Raw genomic sequence first — 20,415 nt, 5'->3', positions numbered from 1 at the left:
AAGTGAGCAAGGTAATCCCCATATGTGAATTGTAGCAGCTGTTCATTTCAAGAAATGCTTTCTGTATGAAAAATATTTATAATTTAGTAGTGTTAAATTGGGAGTAACACTAAAGCTGATTTTGACTGTAATAATCACTGACCTACAGTCAGTGATTTGTAACTTAGAGTTGGTGACTTGTAACTCGCAGGCGGTGATTTGAAAGGTCTGTAGTATTTTCTTTAGAGCAGCAGCATTGCTGAGACCTCTAACAACAGAGTGGAAACAGAGAAGACTGATCTGACAGGTTTCCATTTTGTTAACGCTTTGACATCAGATACATATTTGGCTGAAAAGACACGTTTTTTAGTGGCACAGAAACATCACACCTCACATTATTTGTATAAAAATAAACTATATGTATATATGCATCCATCTGTATATTTCAATATAAAAAGATTGATGCGCACTTGGCTTCTGACTGACCTGCTCTTTCAGCTCTTGCCACTTGCTGGATTTTTTTCAAACCAAGGCGTTGGTTTTCTGCCTTCTGCTCTTCAGTGCAGGAGCAATCTGAAAACTAACTTGGTTAAGCTCCTTCAAAGCCCTCTTTAAAGCTCTTCTTTGCTGTCATATCTGTCATACACAAACAAAAACTTGGCAGCAGTAGGTGTCTGGTGTGCCAAGGTGTCAGCCTGTCATGTTGATGGGTACCATCTCGTTATTTGTTTTGTATGTAATTGGTCTTTGTAGCAGGATTATCCTTCTGTGCTTGTGCAGCACCTAGCATGGTCTGATCTTGTCTGTAATGGGCTTGTAGATTTGCTGATTAAAAACTAATTTGGGAGCTACCTGGCAAAACTTCAATATCCTTGTTTTCCAGGGAGAGCAGGAAAATCATACTAACAGTTTACGTAGAGTGGTAACATTTGAGGCAAAACGGATGCACCTCTTTGTACAGCTCTAAGACTTACAACAGTTTGAAACCAACACTTCCATTTTCCATGTGCGTGAACACATGCAGACTGTTCCTGAAGTCAAATTCAAATTGGATACAGATTTGAGAGTCATGTATATATTTTTTTTTTTATTAGGCTCTTATGTTTAAAACACCTCAACATCTTACAAATGTTTCAATTGCAAATACATTCCAAGCTGAGCAGGGAAATAGTTGTTTCTTGCTGGGTTTTTTTGTGAGGTTTGGTGGTTTGTTGTTGTTTTTTTTTTCTTCTTTTTTTTGGTCAGAGTTGTGTTCTAAACACAGACGCTACACAAATCTCCTCATCTGTGGGACTGCTTGTCTCTTCCCCTTCTTCAGTATTTCAGATCTTTGCATGCCAGGCTGTATTACAGTGTTACAATCAGGAGGTAGAAGTATTCCTTGTACGTGGCCTTTGGGCACTGATCATATTCTTTCTCCTGACATTTTATGCAGAAGGCAGAAAGTCTCTTCCTTGGGAATACAGGGAAAATGGTAGAAACTCTATAATGTGGCAGTGGGTTTGTAGTAGTGTTGTGTGCTGCTTTTCTAAATGCAGTAGAGAGCGGGTTGGAATGAAAAGTTATGTGTGAATGGTTTTTGCATTGTATTGACAATATGGGAAACCGGGATTTTTGTTTTTAAAGAGCTTGCTGCTCTTTGCCTATGTTCCGGAAACAGAACAGAAAAAAAATTGACTCGTAGTGTGTTCATATAACTAACTGGCTGCAACTCCGCTACAAATCAAGCTCAGTGTGCTTATTCCAGAGACGGATATTGCTGCTTTGTCTTGAATATTTTCCTATTTCTATTTCCATTGCTATAACTTTGTGTAGTAGTTAGTTGTCAGTGAAGCCTTCATCCTGGTGTTTGTGAGTTTACTATTATTTTAGACGGGCTGTTTTGATATCAGTGGCAAAAAATCCTTGGGATGCTAAACACTGCGAGCATTTCCCAAATGCAGCACCATAGGAGAGACAGCCCTAAGAGCTGCTTCTGTGTGTGTGTTTCAGACTGTGGCTAATGATGTCATTTAAAAGCAGGTCCAGAACCTTGGCCATCTGCTTGCAGCAGAAGATGCCAGAAATACCTCAGGGTTATGAATCTACATTATAAGCATAGCATGACCCTCTTCCGATGTGGTGGAGTGCTCTGCCAGGAGCTGCGCGGGATTGCTTGCCTTGGTCCCAGGCCAAGGGAGAGGCCACCACGGGAGTCTCCCGAGGGCAGATGCGCTTCCTTCACAGCTCTGTGTGCGAAGCCAAAAGGGGGAGCTTGGCACTGTGTCCCTGCCAGCGGTGTATTGCTTGTCCATCAGCCACAGCACATACTGCAGCAGGTCCCGTGGACGTAACATACCAACATGCTTGTCATCAAAGACTAAACAGGCAGCTTTTTTAGCATTTGCTAAAATTTGCTAGCCGTTATGGATTGTATGCCATTGTGGGAAGCAGATGATGAGGAAATAGTTGTTAGGAATGATTTCCTTTTGACCTTTTGTATGAAGTCCAGCTCTATGAAGTTCCAGCTGCTTGGAAATGACTGCATTGTAACGTAGTCTTTGCAATACAAAAGAAATAATTTGACCTTCAGAGTTTTATGAAATAACTCTTAAGCATGAGTTTCAGAACACTTGGTGAATTAGGAGCAGTCAGAAATCTGACACGTGTTCTTTTTTGAGATACTTAAACATAAAATGTCTGAGGTATTAATTTTTCCCTTAAAAACAGGTCAGCAAAGCAGATTTATTTTGCTGAAGTGATGTGGCTCGTATTTCAGTATCTATTGTGTGCAGTGGCTTGGCAGTAGCTACAGAGAAAACACCATTGCTGTGACTTAAGCTGGGCAAAAAGGTCGGAGAGGGTTGTGCATGAGCTGGAGGCACGTGTCCGCGCCCTCTCTGGCTGTGACCGGGCTGCTGTCGGCAGCTTTGAGCCAGTCATTCGTAGGAAGGGGCATTCAGCTGGTCTGATTGTTTGCACGGTCGGGTACTTCTCCCTCCTTCAAGACAGACAGTGGTAACGTGTCACTGCTGAACCTGGCCTCTCCCTTTGTCAAACTGTAGTTTGATGGACCTCTTCTTTTCCTTGGGAATGGCTAATGCCATGTGAATTATGCTTAGTTCCCTTGTGGCTGTGTTATTGTCTATCGTTTTGTTATCAAATCACAGGTGCTGTGAACCAATAACAAACTGCATTTTTCTGTCTGTCGCAGGTGGTGGAGGTGTATGGTCTCCTGGCGTTGGGGATGTCTCTGTGGAACCAGCTGGTCGTCCCAGTTCTTTTCATGGTGTTTTGGCTTGTCTTATTTGCTCTTCAGATCTATTCCTATTTCAGTACACGGGACCAGCCTGCCTCAAGAGAGAGGCTCCTCTTCCTCTTCTTGACAAGGTAATTAACTAGTCTGCAAATAGTTAGTTTTCTGTGTTGACTATCTTCTGAAATGAATGTTTCTGCTCTCTTAAAGACTATATGTGTAGATTGATTTTATTGCATTTGGATACCCAACAAATATTTGTCCTTATTGCAGAAACCAAGTGTGTAAACCCTGTTAAACTTGTCCTTCAGAGACATGGATCCCATTCAGAACAGACAGCGTTAGTAGAACTGTGGGAGAGTTCCCAAAGAAAGCAAAATATGCTTTTGATGAGGGAAGAGTTGTAATTAGAGCTTTGGTCCAGAAGTTGTTTTCAGTATGCAAATTGATTGTAAGCCTGAGATTTCAGATGAACTTCAGTCCAACTGGTATCTGAATTCATGATTGTGCTGCTTTCTGAGCCCTGTATGTCTTGTTTCATCATTCTGGTATGGGACACGTTCTTGAGTTCATCCAAGCAGCCGAAGTACCCAACTCCCAAAGTAATTTGTGGTTGTTTTGGCCGAGGTGTAAAGATCTTAAAGATGCCAAATTCCTAAAAGCTTTGTAAAAACTGGTTGTAAGATAAAGGAGAGAAGCCTGTGCTAGTGCTGTTAGTGAGAAACGCAGCATTTGAGGGATTCTTCTGGCTGGAACCTATGTGCCATTGTTGGCTGCTGTTTAACTAGAAATTACAGCGTACAAAAGGGAGCGGGAGCGTGGGGCAGAGAGGAGCTGGGTGAGTTGCAGAAGGTGGGTTAGGCAAATCAGATAGCGTAATAGTGGGATGGGGAGAAAAGAGGTAATAGCTGTCTAAACATACAGGTAACATAAGATATATTCTTTAGAGACCACACATCGTTAGTTCTGCTAATGCAACTTGTTTGAGTTAGTTGCTCATCACTACAGTTTCCCAATCAGACTTTCCAATTCCTTAGCTTTTTCTTGCCTCTGTGTGTGTATATTTATCTATGGTGCCATAGTGTAAGCTGTCAAAATTCATTATCATTAAGGAGAAATTCTGGGGATTTTATTGCATGTAGTATTAAAATTGTTTACGGTGTCACACTGCGTTATGTAGAAGCACTGACTATGTTACCTGTTCATTAACTAAACCATTGGTGTCTGAAGTTTTTCCTTCTGTTCATCTCTGCTGCAATTGTAGGTTTGCTACAATAGAATACTGCATTTAGCAGTTAGCAGAGGTGGGGGGGAGCAATCCTTTTCCTTGTAAATAAGTTGAATTGGTTCCTACCCCAAATTGTGAGACTTCTATTCATGGCAAAACAGGGAACTCGCTTTGCAGACTTGCATTGGCTTGATCTTTGGGTGAATGAATGCCTGTTGGTCTCTGTGAAGTTCTCCCTGCAATCGGAAAAATACAGGAAAAACTATGCAAATGTTCTCAGTGTTCTCAGGTCCGTCACAGTAGAAAAATTATAACCACTTATTCATCTTACAAACACAAACTCAGGTATTACCCCTAACAGCCCCTTACCCCTTAGGAGGGAGATGAAATACCTTGTCAGGCTGGTTAATAATGTAGTGCTGGCTATTTAATAAAATGGAAGGAAAAATGCACTATTCCATGAAAGTGAGTGAATTCTGCATCCGTGCCCTTTAAATGCCTAAAATAGTGCAACTGGAATTCAGGTGAGCACAACTGGGGTGTGCAGAATAGCGGTGTCTGATCTTCGTAAGAACGTCAGAGTGGCTGTGCTGGGTCAGACCAGGTACTGATCTAGCCTAGGATCCTGATCCTGTCGCCAGCACTGCCTGCAAGTGGGTACCTGGAAAGACACCCACCCATTAACTGACAAACAGAAGGCTTCCTGATCTTCCTCCAGTCCTGCATCCAACTTCATGTTCCTATGTATTCAGTAACCCTCAAAAGACTTCTATTCTGTCAGTTTGTGCTTTCTGCCCTTGAACTTGTGTACACTTGTGTCATTTGAAAGGTCCTGAGGCAAGGGGTTTCACAGCTGAGCTTGGTCTGTATGATGGGGAAAAAAATCCATTTTGATCATTTGAATCCATATAGTTTCATTCCATGCCCCTCAGTTCATGTACTGGGGGAGGGCAAGAACAAACAGTTCTGTTCTTCTTTAAAATTGAGAGTAGCCTAGGTCTGTACTTCCCAGACTGGAAAGTTCTTGCTTGCATGCTTGCTGCTTAAAAGCTGTTCTGTACCTTCCATTGTCCTTGTTGTTCCTTTCAAAATCTTTTCCATGGGTGTGTGACTGCAGTGATTTTTGAGAAACTTTGCAGAGTTCATCTCTTTGGGACAATTTATAAACTTGTGCTTGACACATAAACATAACAGTGAAAGCTCCCCAGGCTTCTCTCTGAGCTCTTAAGCTCCTCTGAGACCCTCGTATAGTAGATCATCTGGAAATAAGTTTAAGAAGGGTACTAAAATTACTCTGACAAAAAAAGGATTGGGCATCAGGCAGAAAAGCCAGGATTCTTGATTTCTGTTAAAGTATTTTGAAGCAGAACTTAAAGAGTTCCTCAGATATCCTACAGAAGTAGCTGCTTTAAATATGATGTTTCTCAGTGCCTTGACTGGCAGGGAGATGTAAAGCTTTTTCAGCCCTGCTTGGCTTTGTAAACAGGTGGAATTTGAAGGCTTACCAGAAGCACTGCAAATAGCATATGTAAACACATCAACATTTTCTGCTGTGAATTGCTTTCAAAGGAGATTTCCTGTTAAAAGTAGTCATTAAAAGAGACAAAGTAAATGTCTCCTTGGACAAGCTTTGTTTATTTTTGAAGCATATGTTTCCTCAAAACTCTTTTGTCTTGTTGGAGCGCTGGACTAGTTTGCTCTTTAGTCGGTTAATTGGCATGACGTGGTTTTGACCACCATAACTTCTCTCACAAGACTACTATCCTGGTGAACAAGTGAATATTTTTTTTTTCCCCTTTTTTAATTTTTTTTTTTTTTAAACTACTGGGGGTGTCAGTATATTACCCTGGATTACGTATGTGAGGATTTCCAGGTGTGTAATCCCTGGCTGACAGCTGGCTCTTCGCCAAGTGTTGGGGCATACAGTGCGCTGCACTGCGCTGCCCTGGTTCTGCCGGCGTCCTCTTTCAGAACCCCAAGTACGCTGCGGGGCTTAGGCTGCTCCAAATATTGCAGTGCCAGGATCAGCAGAAGAGCGGCCCCAAGGTGAGGGAGCTGAAATAAAGCAGAGCTATTCTTGGCATCAACAAACGTATTCTGGCGTCTCAGCCTTTGGGACTTCACTGCTGTAGCAAAAGAGAGGGAGATGCCTGCTGAGGGAGAATATTCTTCTCTGTTTTGTTCTGCTGCTTCCGGCTCAGCCGTTTGAAGGACGGGTGGGTTGTTACCTACCTGAACCTGATGTGAATGCTACCAGCAGTCCCCGGTCTCCCAGCAGCATTTATCAGATTGATGTTTGTTTGCTCTATTGTGGATCTGAGTGGAGACAGCCTTCGTGCATCCGTCTGCTTTAACTCTGTGTTTCTGGTAGCCCCCTGAAATTCCAGCAAGTACCCTGGGTGCCTTGTGGCTGTCAAACTGGCTTTTGGTTGCGGAAACCCTACGCAAGCAGGAGAGTGCCACCGTGTGGCACAGCGCTGGCGAGGGACTGGAAGGTACCATGGCCCAGCCCTAGCTCCAGCCTGACGGCAGCGTTAGCAAGGGAGCTGAGGTGAAGCTGTGTCTTGGGAAGAACTGACAGAATTTTTCTTTTCATAGGAGGACTTCATGGCAGCGTAGGGCTTTTGATATTTTCATCAAACCAATCCAATTTTGCTTTAAAACCAGCTTGCACTGTTAACAGGATGAGGGGAGAGCTCATAATGTTGCTTTTAATTGATGGACCTTTTCTGGTTTTTGTTGTGTTGTTTTTTTTGTTTTTTTTTTTTTTTCTTTTCCACTCTCTCCTCCCAGTATTGCCGAATGCTGTAGCACTCCGTACTCGCTGCTGGGCTTGGTCTTCACAGTCTCTTTTGTTGCTTTGGGAGTTCTGACTCTCTGCAAGTTTTACTTGCAGGGTTACCGAGCATTCATGAATGACCCTGCTATGAACAGGTAAGTGCCTCGTTGTGCCTAGAGTCTAAAAAGAAGCAGACAAAAAGGGATTTATATAGAAATATATGTTGTGTTACAATTTTTTAGCTTATGAACTCTTAGTTATCCTTGACAGGCTTTTTGTATGCCAGTCTGTGTGTACATTGGAGGGATTTGAGGTGAAAAAGCAGCTTGTCCCAGACTTCTTGGGAGATGGTTCATTTCTGTAACAAATTCAGGGCTGTTACTTGGGATTTATAATTGCACAGTTTGATTGTGTAAGTGCTTTCACATACATGAGTCACTGGAAAATTTTCACATGCTTGGATAATATAAACACATTTCCATTTCCTCACTTACCCTGTAGTCATGTGTGAAACTTTACTAACTTTGAGGCTTAAAACACAGCATTGTATGGATTGTCTGTAAGTTACTATGGGAAATAACCAAAATATAGAAGCTGCCTTTTGCTAATGCTTGTCCCAACTTGTCTAATATGAAATTGGGATCCTGGGCGTGACACTATCAGTTATTCAGCCCTTAGCTCTGTAGAAAGTTCAGGCTATGTGCAAAAGAATGTTTTAATATTTTGGATTCCAAGATGTGGAAGCAAAACCGGTATAAATCGGGGTTGCCCAGGAGTAGTCTACCTAAAAGCATCTTGTGGTGAAGCATGCGGTTCTGGGTGGTCTGTACTTTACCCGAGTCAGATACTGGTGCTAAATTGTGGTCCTCAGAGATACTAAATTCAGCCTAAGGTTCTGAGCCAAAAAGAAGTGGACAGCTGTATTTGGTATAGGTACAGAGAGAATAAATTGAAAAATGGCTGAATTTGTCTAAACTGGGCACCAGGGGGGTGTTGAGTCACGGATATTTCCCCAGGGCCAGAGGACAGACAGGAGGGTGGTGGTGGGGAAGTACAACAGGTGAAGAGGGCCTTCATGGGGATCTGGGAAGAAGGCTGAGTGGTGCCCAGGTGTAGACGTAGCAGGGCTGCTTCGGGCTTGTGTAGGCAACACTGAGGCTGGTGGGTTCCTCCTCTTAAGACGCAGCCTGGGTCCTTGAAATGCTTTGTGCTGGGGGGGGACTCTGTCACTGGGTGGTGTCTCCTGGGCTGGATGCAGCCCACACGCTGCTGGTCGGGAGCAGGGCTCTTAAATCTGCTAGTTGCTAATCCCCAACACTTCAGCATTTTTGAAAACATTCCTCTACAGTTAAAGCCTTAGCACGGACATCAATAAAAGCTAAAACCAGTGACATTTGAAGGGTTGTGGCAGAAACAGACAGCTTGTTTCCTGGTGTTTCTAGATGTGTTTTTGAACCAACAACGACACAGAAAAAGATGTGATTGTTTGTTCTTTTGACTGTGTTGATCTGCAGGGGAATGACTGAAGGAGTCACACTCCTGATCCTGGCTGTGCAGACAGGTTTGATTGAGCTCCAAGTTGTGCATCGGGCGTTCCTGCTCAGTATTATTCTTTTCATTGTGGTGGCATCCATTCTTCAGTCCATGCTGGAAATTGCTGATCCCATTGTCCTGGCTTTGGGAGCCTCAAGGGACAAGTAAGAGACTGGTTTCCTAAACTGAAAGTTACTCAATGCTCTTTTAGGAGGTGGTAAATGAGTAATTGATGGACTGATTTGGATTTTTAGTAGCTTGTAAAGTTACCCTGTGTCTTTTCTGTATGCAGTTTTCTTTTCTTGTCTAAATTCTCTAGTTTTTCCCCTTCTCTATCCTCCTCCCTCAGGGCACACAGGAATGCTTCTCACCATGCCGTTGCTGGCAAACAGGGGTGGCTTTGGTCACCTGCTCGGGACTGAGTCCATCCAGCCTGTGCGAGACCATGCTGTTCTGCAGGCGCTGGCTGCCCACTCTGAGTATGACACCGTTCAGTGGATTTTTCTCCCTAACAAGGGTGTCAGTGCACTGGACTCAGTTAACCAAGTCCAGGACTCCGGTGCCTGTGCTCTCCCCAGCCACACTCCATTGTGTGGATTTGCAGATTGGTTTTGCTTAACCTCCTCTGCACTTGGGTAGGTTTTCCTTCTGATGCAGCGGTCTCAGACAGCTACTGAGACTGGGAAGTTTCTAGGAGTGACCTTGTGTTAGATATTGTAAAACCTATTTTTTTTGTGAGGCTGTGATCCCAAAATGATCGGGTTTACTGGCAGAAAATAAGAGGTGGAAGGCTTGCATTAGTGTACCAGATGTTCTGATCATGTGGGATTGCTGCTAAGTTGGGTTTTGAAGAGCTGTATTGATATCTGGTCTTCTTGTATTCATCTGTTTATATCTTTGTTAATTGCTTGTGTCTTTTCCCTTTCTGTAACCTGTGAGGAAATAAAAGAGAAGGTTTATTTATGTGTAGAGAGTTTGTTTAGCTTAGAGGCTACTTGTAGCCAGTGTGTTCTGCCTGCAGCAATGTTAAGTTCAAATATAGTAACGCAGGGAAAGGGAGTAGAGGCAGCATATGAGCATCTGCCCAGCTTAACCAAGCAGTCCGTGGTGACAGCGAGTTTTAACTCTCTTCTGCCAAATCTCTTGGGTAGTTTTAAATCCGCTAGGATCAGGATAAATTCCACTTCAGCTGTCCCTTTCTCCTTCACCCACAGACACAGAATTGCAGACCTCACAGTAGCGTTCTGATGTTTCTTCAGACTGTATTAAATTGGCCGGTTCCTGCTGCCGTCCTGTCCCCCCAGTACTTTCACTTTTTCTGTACCTTCATTTCCAGAGCTAAATGAGGTTAAACAACCTGAGGAACATTAGGATAGTAAATTACAGGAGATATTCTGAAAGCCTTCACAAACGGGGGGATGTGAAAAGATCAATGGTGTGCTTAGGTTGGGGAGGAGATGAGGAAGAAGTAAATGATAGGAGCAGAGTAAGGATTGGCAGAGGTGAATGTTCAAGTCCCGTTACGTTTCTTCTTTTATGATCTCTGAATTGGGGAATGTACTTCTAAAGGCAGCAGGGTTAAATCTGGCAAGGAAAGGAAATACCTTTGCCCCATGCGTGTTAGCAAAAAGACACAGAAGAGTTATAATAAGTATATAATTGGGGAGAATTCTGTTTGTATAGGAAAGTGTACAAACAGTTCCATGCGTATTTAATAATTGTCTTTATTTTAATGGACTTTCATCTGAAACATTTAGTATCTCACGTGCTTAATTTGTCTAATCACTGACTTGACCCATTATGACAATTACAGTAGGTGAATTTTTACCTATAATCTTTGTCTTCGTATTGAAAGCAGTGAAGGTCAAATGAGAGGGAACTTTTCCTACTGCGTGTGTTGTAGGCGCGAATGCTGGGAATGAGACTGTGCCCAAGTAAACCAGAAACTCCTTTCAACAAGTTAAAGCCTTGAGCAAACATCTAACGTGCCTACATCCAGCAGTCAGCCTATTCTTACTCTGACACTCAAATCTGACTTAAAAAATAAAAACCTATTGTGTTGTTTGCAGGAGTCTGTGGAAGCACTTCCGAGCAGTCAGTCTCTGTTTGTTCTTACTTGTGTTCCCTGCGTACATGGCCTACATGATTTGTCAGTTTTTCCACATGGATTTCTGGCTGTTGATCATTATCTCCAGCAGTATTCTAACCTCTCTTCAGGTAAGAATGTTAGCCTTGTAGTAACTGGGAAGCCTGGCATTAACTGTGATCCTGTTACTCCAGGGGGAGAAGTACATGATGAGAAAAGAACAGGGATGATAGAAGGGCAGAAGTACAAGATATGATATAAAATCTCTTTCTTTATCCGGTATCTGAGGCTAAGGAGCTCCTGGGAGTGGGTTGAGAACATAGATGAGTGAAAGTCTATTTCAAATTGTAAAGCCAGAAGGCTTTTGAGGACTTCACTATCGCAGTAAAAAGGGTTTTTTCCAGAACACTCATTTATGTATTGTTACTTAGCTATGGCTCTTTGAAAGTAATTTAATGTTCAAAACAAGTAGTGTAAATACAGGAAATGGTTTGTACTATGTCTATTTGTTATAACTTGCTCTTTTTTATTATTAAATTTATAAAATCTGCCCTCGTGATGCCCAGCACTTTTGTTTAATCAACTCGGGTACATTCTGGACTCAGGAGAGTACAGAAGGGGAAGTACTGGGGAACAAGCTTAAGTCCTTTGCACGGAAGAGTGACTTTCACTTGTCTAGAAGTTCAGCAACAATTTTACTGCTTTGGGGCTTGCGTGCCCTCCGTCTGATCGGAGAGCGTTGTGTGTGCAGAGCTCTATGGACGATGCTGAATGACTTAAGATCCGGTTCGGAACTGAATGCTGAGCTCATGGTCTTGCGCTGTGTTACAGGTGCTTGGGACGCTCTTCATTTACGTTTTGTTTATGGTGGAGGAGTTCAGGAAAGAGCCAGTAGAAAATATGGATGATGTGATTTATTATGTAAATGGCACGTACCGGCTGCTGGAATTCCTCGTCGCTCTCTGTGTGGTGGCATATGGTGTCTCAGAAACGATCTTTGGGGAATGGACTGTCATGGGTTCTGTGATCATCTTCATTCACTCCTATTACAATGTGTGGTTACGGGCCCAACTGGGGTGGAAAAGTTTCCTTCTTCGTAGAGATGCTGTGAATAAGATCAAATCACTGCCCGTTGCCACAAAAGAGCAGTTGGAGCAACACAATGACATCTGTGCCATCTGCTACCAGGTAAGAATGGAAGTGTCAGAAGAGTGACTTGAATTTAAATACCTCTAGATTGTCAAATTCAGTCTGCAACCGGTAAAATAAGTTAGTTGAATTACTTTTAACGAGTAATGTTGTGCTGAATAAGTTACTGGAATTACTCAGTTTTCTGCTTTGTGTAAATTGATTTGGAGTGCAGTCACTGAGAGTTTTTATGAAGAAAGAGATAGTTTGGATGTGTTTAAACTTTCGTTCTTTTTTCTCCAGTTACCAACAAACAAAACTTCAGCTTTGAAACCTCTTGTGTGTGGGTTGAGCTGTTCTTGATAGTAACACTGAATGTGCTCTTTCTTCATTAGTGGAAGATTTGGTTACTGAAAGACGGTGTGTACTCAGTAGCTGATTTGTTGTTATTTCATAGAAGCAGCTCGGTCTCTACAGACATCATTTCATGCACAATGTCAGTTTTATAAACAGAAACCTCATTGTGAAAAGGTTAAGGGTCTTTCTAATGCAAGCCAGCAGATGTAAGGAACTTAAAAATTAGTACTGAAAGTAGTATCTTTATCACGCCTGCAGCCGCAAAGTCTCTTTCTCTTGGATAGAAACTGTAGTTGTGTATGAAAGTGAAAGAACCACGCTAAGGTTAGTAGCGTGCAGTTGGAATGCACTTGGATTGACTCCAAACTTGATACAAATTCCTCATAGAGTAAAAGGACCAGTGCCGGCTTGAACGACAATGTTTAAAACACCGGCCTGGCAATATGTGGGTCTCAGCTGACAGAGTTAGGGTGTTGCTTCATTGCTGGTTTGCTGTTACGTGCGGTACCTGTAAGTCTGCTCGTTTTGACTTGCACAGTTGTTTCTTAAGCCAACTAATCCTGTGGCTCTCGTCCTACACAAGCTTTTATTGAAGCGTAGTAATACCTTATAAACAAAGCTTTTTGCCTAATTTCTAATCCCTGTAATATAAACAGCCGGACCTGCCCTGCGTTTGAATTGTGCGTGTGTGTGGATGTGGAGGCTTGTTGGTAGGAAGGAAGGAATGTTCTCTTACTTGCCTGCGGACTGCCTCTGTTGAACTCATGACATGTGTGGGGTGAGAGGAGAGGAATTGCATTGCAAATAATATACGATCTTTCTTTTTTGTGTGTGTTTGTCTTTCAGGATATGAAAACTGCTGTAATCACACCATGTAGCCATTTCTTTCATGCGGGTTGTCTTAAGAAATGGCTGTATGTGCAAGAAACCTGCCCTCTGTGCCACTGCCAACTTAAGAGCCCTTTGCAGCTACCGGGACAGGGACCAGAGCCAGTTCAACAGCCAAATCCTGGTGCAGAGCAAAACACCAGACCTGGAGATGCAGCTGAGCCCCCGGGTGCTGAACGTGACAATGGGCCAAATACGAAAGGCAGCCCCAGCAAGAGCGATGGACGGGTTGCTGAAGGACAGGACAGCCTGGAGGCTGCTGCTGGGGCAGAGGGGTCTCGGGGCACGGACAGTGACACAAGCCGCTGTGAGGCCACCCAGGGAGCAGCTTGTGCTGCAGAACTAATCGCAGCCCTGGAGGGGTGCCCTGCTCAAGACCCGAGGGTTTGCGTCCAGGTCTAAGGTGACAAAGGATGACGTGGGAACAAACACATTTCAGAGATCCAAGTTTGACTCAGAAGAAAAACCTATCCTTCCACAGCTGTGAAAGAAGTTTAGCTATTAATGCTGGTCAAAATGTAATCTCCCATGCTGATTTCTGTGGGCCGCTTGGTAGTGGTAACTCCAGTGAGATGTAGTAGAAATGACTCCAGAAGCTCTCTGAACTGCGGGCATAGGAAGGATGTCTGGAAGTAAACTGCAGTGAAAGAGTGTTTTCAAGACGTAGGTGAGGGATAAGAGGAACGAGAGGTCTGCGAGAGGTTGTAGACAGACGGACGGAGCGCTAGCTTTTGTTTCGGTCAGGAAGAGGGTATCGCATACAAGCCATGTCCATGGGGACCTGAGAGGCGTTAAATGCCGCGACTCGCTCGTCTCTGGCTGAGGTGCGGCTTTGGTCACTGACAATAGTTTTTATGGCACGTAAGCAAAAAATCAAAGATCCAACAGCAGTGATTGTACTGGAAGATGGAAGCACTCTTAATATGTCATGTGTATGCTTTGGGTGTTCTTGGTGGGGCAATTGCATTTGAATTCATGTAATCTATAGTGACTCTTGACTCTTATGACGGAGTCTTCAATATTTTGATGTATATGAAACTTTTGCTAATAATGGGCACAGTCTGGGCTGCATGAAGTAAACTAAAGCTCTAGTGAACACTTTGACCTCTGCTGTCGTGTGCAGGAGGAAAGTGGGATGAGTTTTAGGGCACAGATAGAGGCCTTGCAGTACTGTGCTGTGTAATGTTTAATTCTTGCAGCTGAATTAAAACAGTATTAAACTCTGGCGATATTTGCACTTTGGGAATGAGTACATTATCGTGTATGATCAGACTCCGCAAATGCCACTTCTAAAGCTGTTAATAGGTTTGCACCTTTTTTTCTTTGACAAGGACATGTCCATACTTAAATTTTTACATGCATCATGGCTTCAAGTAGAACTAGGGACTGGGGTGGGGAAATAGGTGGGAGTAGGGGGCAGGCAATTTTTTTATGTGAATTTTGATATGAAGAGAAACTAGTCACTTATTTATACGATAGGCTTGACTCAAGTGTTTTTCAAAGTCGGTATTCCTAATGTGAAATGTGATACTATTTTATTTTTAGTAGTAAATTTGGATGTAGACTGACAGACATAGCTGAATGTCTTAATAAATTACATTTGAAGATTTTTACACCTGGTTATGTGATTCTTGTCCCGAAATTCCATGAATTACGTATGGATTGAGAGGCTCTTCTGCAGCGGTAGCTCTCTGTTCCCCTTGGAGATCAGCGGAACTTCTGATGCCCTCTCCCATTCCCATTTCAGTGCTGTGTGTCCTGGTGGTACCTCCTGGCCTCCTCCGGTCCCTGCCACCCCATCTTCGCCAGTACGGCCAGGACAACGGCAGGGCACGGAGGCACGTTTGCTCCCAGAGGCTGCTGCGGAGCCCCAAGCAAAACCCAAAGCTATTCCTGTCTCACCTGGCAGGATGGCATTATGAGTTGCACCACCTTTTCGTTCTGTGTCTCAGTTTTGTTTTCTTGCATGTTGAGCAGAAATTTAGGTTTACCACGTGCTTCACTGATCGTTGCAAATCTATTATTAACAGCTGGATGTGTATGAGGGGGGAAAAATTGTGAGAATTTTTTTTCTCGAACTCTTCTTTTTCACTCCTTTTGATCAGTGGTCTGGGTCCTGCTCTTCCACACCCGCGTTTCTGCGGAATTGAATCTTTCTCAGAAAGATGTTTTGTATGTGTCAAAGCTTTCAACCTACATAATTTAGACTGTTTCCATTCTAGCCACACTTAAAAGTCTGTGGAGGCAGGAAATGGGGCATTTCTGGGCAGCGCTTTAGTGGGGAACTCTTTACTATTGTGAAACAAAGACTTTCCCTCAAATCACAGAATACGTTCTTAAAGGACACTCTGGTAGACCCTTCGTGCTGTCCCTGGGTGTGGAAAGGTGACCCCATCCTGACACCAGCGATGGGATGTTTTTCCATGGTGTGGGATCACCTCACTTCCATGGGAGGGAGCAAGCGGCGGTACCCCAAGTGACTGGGAAGAGGAGAATGAGAAGAGCGAGGCTTGGTCAGTCTTGTGAAGCGAGGGTGGGAGGGGTCGTGACGGCTGTGCAAATAGCCCAGGGTGAGCGCGAGGAGGGGAGGAGAGGAACTTGTGCTGCTCTGCAGTGGTCACGCCAGGGCAGAAGGGAACCGTGGGGGTCATCAACTCCAGTTCGTTGCTATCGCGCGTGGTATGTCACATCATCACTTTCATAAGCATAGGAAGTGGTGTTGAAAAAGTAACAAAAAAATAAGACTTGGCATCGCTGCTCGTGCTGAGAAGCTGTTTCTCAGCCTGACTGATCTCTTGGCAACGAACCTTTTAATTTCTACTCTAAATTATTCATAGCTAATCGGTAATGCAAAAGCTAGAGGAAAGGACTATGGATTTGCACCGATACCAGTAAGAGGTAAGTGCGGCTGGAGACGGCTCATTAAGAATCAACAGGCCCACGGCAGATTCAAGAAACGCGCTGTCTGCCAGGACTGCGGATCGGGAACGTGGATGTGGCGCTGGAAAGGAGCCCGGTGGCCTAGGAAGGTATGTGCTGTCTTTCAGGAGAAATGATGCTGCAACGTTCCCACCGGAGTGAACCAAAAGCAACTATTCTGTGCTGGAAAAGGTGCTGAAAGGCGTGGAGACTCGGGCAAGGGTTCTGCAAGGGGGCGCGATGAGATGAAAACGGCTCTGGTGCACCTTCCTTACTGTAAGAGGAGTATTTTCAAGAGGGAGAGGAGAGGAAGGAGGGGAGGCTGCTGGCTTGGAGAGTTCCTAGGAACAGGGCTTTTCTTGAAAGGTGGAAGTTACCTTCATTAGGTGCCAACCCCACTACAGAGAGTTGTTTGTAAGAGCAAGCCGAGGTGGAGCGTGTGCATTGCCGCAGGGTTCGTGCGGCAGAGCTCAGGGGTTAGCGAAATCTGCTGGAGGAGAACGTTCAAGGCGGGGCGTGGGGGGGGGCTGTGTGTTCATTTTTGGTTTTGTTTTTTCCAACTCAAAAACGCTGAGAAAATAGCCATTTTCTGAAAAACTCGGGACAGCCAGCTCTAGACGGAACTCAGAAATAAGCCTGCAAGGGCTGGCGGGGGCCGGGGTCAGGGAATAAATACCGATAAGCCAAGCAGGCCGTATCTTACGGGTCAGGAAGTTCAGGGATGAAGCGAGAACTGCCAAAACTCAGGCCAAATTAGATCTTGTAGAAATAAACTGTGTAACTTGAGGGGGAACAGGAGGAAAAGGGAGAAGGCTGCTATGGGGGAGCGGGGAGGTAAGGAATGAGCTGGACCTTCTGTCTCTGCTCTGTAGAGCATCTGGGCGAACGCTCCTGACCTCTCGGCGTTGTCTGGTACAGAACTCCCTCTTGGACACTGCTTGCTTTGGGTTGATTTTCTCTGCAGCTGTGCATGAGTAAATGGGAAAAAATGCTTTTTGAGTGTTTATGATCAGGGTATAACTGTAGGCTGAGGCTTGAAATCATCTTCATGTGGACGCCTGATGGTGGCGTGATTGACAAACGTTTGGACTCCCAAAAGTTGCTTCCAGCTAGGTGATATAATAGGACAGTTGGGAATTTTATGGCTGGTTGTTTGTTGGTTTTGTTTGGTTGGGGCTTTTTTTTTTTTTTTTTTGTTGGAAACGGGAGCACTGATAACGTGGAGCGACGGCGTGTGCCTAGTCAGTCCTATCGAGTGTCCCAGCACTGCCGATTCCCAGACTCCATCGCTCTGGGCTCAGGGGAATGTATTTGCATAAGGTGAGATGGCTCCATGAGAAGAGCAAACAAGTCTGTGGCTCGGAATTTGAGTGGAAAGCCTTGGTTGGAATTGTGCCGCCCCCGGCTGCCTTGGCTTTTGGCTGTTTTGCAGCAGAAGGATCTGTTTCCTTCCTTGTTCCTAGGGAAGCGCTTCATTTTATGCCAAGGCAGAGAGTTCCTGAAATGTACCGCGTGGGAAAACCTCTTCATTCTGAGTCCCCTTCTTCCCTGATTAGTTTTAAATTCAATTTCTAAGTTACCTCAATCATTTTTCTAAAATAGACGAGAGTTTGGGCTTAAACCATCTGAATGTTTGAGAACCAGCTCCTAATGTTTTTTCCTAACTGGCAGGGACGGTTGAGGAGTTTGATTTCAGTCGGTTCAAAATTCAAATTATCCCTAGCAAATAAGATAGAAAACATGGGAAAGCCAATAGCGGTGTCTAAAAAAAAGAAAAACCACGCTTGGGAAGGTGGGACTGGCTGCTGGAAGCACGTTGTGTTGTTGGGAAGCCAGCTGCGTTTGGAATTAAAGTAACCGAGTCGGAGGGAACCCGACGTTGCTGGATTTTTTGGGGGGGTCAGGAGAAGCGGGGGCAGGAAGCCCCCTTGGTCTGAAGCGGGCTGTACGTCAGCGCGGCGGTCGCTGTGTTGGAAGTTCTCCAGAAGGGATGGTCCATGGACCGCTGCTGCCTTGTGCAGCTCCGGGGAGGGCTGCGGGGGCCGCTGGTGGATTGGTGCTGGCTTTTTTTTCCTCCCGCTGGTCAAATTTGTATGGAGAGGCCTTTAAGTAGTTTTCCAGCGCTACTTTTCAGCCTCTGCAGCGTCTGGAGCCATTGCGCGTTGGCGAAGTCCGTCCCGTAAGGATTGCTCACTCCAGCTCTCGCCCCGCAAAAACGTTAGCGGGAAAGACGGGCAAACGCAGCTCCCTGGGCATCTCTCCGGCTTTGCTTGCCCTGAGAAAGGTGTGCGGAAACGCAGTTTTATACCCGGTTTTCCGTAGTGCTACAATGCTGAGTGTAGGAATCAGCTGGTCCCCGTTTTTGTGATATGTGTGTTTGATCACATTAAGGATCACCGTTTGCTCCCCCCCAGCCCGAAGACAGCAGTTTTCTTTTTGACAACGCCTATTTTTTTATTTTTTTTTTTTTAACTAGGGCTATTTTACCTACTCGCACCCTGCCAGGGTGACTTCTGGTGACTTCTCTCCTCAGGGCAGTTTGGCCGAGCCTGGGAACACCCCGTGCCGGCGTGGAGACTGGCCAGGGAAATTCCGTCTGTTTTCATAAAGGAAGTTATGATTCACTCGATAAACTACTCGGCAAATGTATTCTGTGGCTCTAAGGTATTGATCATCCTCTTGAAAACAAACGCCGTCTTTTAGTGAAGAAGGGAGCCTGCAAACCTTGGGGAGCTCTCTCAGTTTGGAGTGTATTAAACAACGTTAAGAAAAGCCTGTTCTGGCGCACACGTAAACCCAACGATGACCGTCCTGGTTAAAGACATCAGATGTAAAAGAAAAACAATTTATATGCATAAGCAACCAATCCAAATTAAAAAAAAAAAAATAATATATATTTCTATGTATTACAAGTAATTAGACGTGATTTTTCCCAGTGGTTGCCGCTTCCTGGAGGCTTATAATCCACATCCTTAAAGAAATGTGGTAGCTGAAAGTCTCTGGGCTGATACAGCAGGCAAAGACCAGACGATCTGCAGAATTTTGCAGCAACAGATGTGAAAAGCCTGGGACTGCGATGTGGATAAAATGACTTAAATCTTAGGAATTTAAAATGTGAAACTGACTTAACTGGATCAAAATAATCAATTGAATAGGTATCTGGTATTTAGAAATTAAAATGATGTACAGTTCCTTAATTGGCCGTAGTCTGAGTTTTCTTTAAATTGATTGTTCGCTCCTAGCTTGGGGAAAAAACATCAGCTGGAATGCAGAGGGATTAAGTTTTATTTATTTTCCTTGCTAAGAGCCACATTGTGCAATTTAAAAGGAAATGTCCTTGAAAGATGGGTTCCTTTGTAAACTGTTTCAGCCCTTGTTTGTTTTCAGATGGAAATTAATTTCTCAAAGGCCCCTCCGTGTTAGAAAGCGTGTGTTGATAAGTAAAGAAAAATGAAAAATTGCAACCTGCTAAGATACAGCTTGTTTACAAGATAAAAATCGTCGCATGCGTGCGGTTGAGTTTTGGGTACAGCTCAACTGGTCATTTTGCTGGGGAAAAAAAATAAAAAAGGCTGGTAATGATCTTCATTTGCACAGGTGGTAGCGAACGATCAGCAGGAGAACCTCAGACCCAGCTGCTGAGTATCACTAGAATTCTTCATCGTGCTTTCATGGGCTTAACATCGACCCGAAGTGCTGCAGAAGATGCAACCGAGTGTGTCAGCTCCTTGTCGAGCTCGGTGGGTGCAGCTGGGGGTTCTGGTCTGGCCATGTTCCTGTGTCCAGCTGGACGAGATGGCGGTGAGGATGGACGGAGGTGCTCAGAGGCATTTTCACAGAAACTGGGCCCGTGCAGGCATTTCTCACCAGAGTTACAGCTGCACGTAAGGTGGATCTGCTGACCTCCAGGTCCCTGTTTTTTTCTCTTAGGGTTTGGAGCTGGAGAGGAGAATTCAAGGAAGCTGCAGGGTCGCTTTTTCCCTTGGTGTGGACAAGGAATGTAAACTGAGTTCTGAAAGCTGCCTGGCCCTGGAGGCAGGGACTAGGTTTGGGGTGATGTGCTGCTGGTGGGCTGCCGTAATCTTCTTCCCAGGCTTGTTCTCAACGGAAAACACAGCTTTGACCCTCGTGGGGTTTTAGTAGCTGGGTCTGTCTGGGCACTGATGGGTCCTGAATTGTCCCCCGCTGGTTTCAGACGCGACTGGGCTCTGCATCTCTTCGTGCTGTGCTTTTGTGGTGGGAACTGGTGGTGCTGGCTGTGGTAGGTCCGCGTTCCTCTGCTG

At 44.5% G+C, this 20,415-nt stretch overlaps 1 protein-coding gene across 7 annotated transcripts in view; it reads left to right on the top strand.

Moving 5' to 3' along the window:
* RNF145 (ring finger protein 145) overlaps positions 1-14,826 on the top strand; it is a 78,374-nt gene extending 63,548 nt beyond the window's left edge. For all 7 annotated transcript variants that reach the window (XM_074603436.1, XM_074603433.1, XM_074603434.1 and 4 more), the window contains 6 exons: positions 3,173-3,348; positions 7,236-7,376; positions 8,736-8,918; positions 10,824-10,971; positions 11,672-12,028; positions 13,172-14,826. In XM_074603436.1, coding sequence (XP_074459537.1) covers positions 3,173-3,348; positions 7,236-7,376; positions 8,736-8,918; positions 10,824-10,971; positions 11,672-12,028; positions 13,172-13,615 — 1,449 coding nt within the window. In that variant the 3' untranslated portion in view covers positions 13,616-14,826. The remainder of the gene's footprint in view (positions 1-3,172; positions 3,349-7,235; positions 7,377-8,735; positions 8,919-10,823; positions 10,972-11,671; positions 12,029-13,171) is intronic.
* The last annotated feature ends 5,589 nt before the right edge of the window (positions 14,827-20,415 follow it).

The sequence above is a fragment of the Larus michahellis genome, chromosome 11, assembly GCF_964199755.1.
Source record: "Larus michahellis chromosome 11, bLarMic1.1, whole genome shotgun sequence".
Lineage (NCBI taxonomy): Eukaryota > Metazoa > Chordata > Aves > Charadriiformes > Laridae > Larus > Larus michahellis.
The sequence above is the reverse complement of the archived record's forward strand: the minus strand, read 5'-3'. Positions and strand labels throughout refer to the sequence as shown.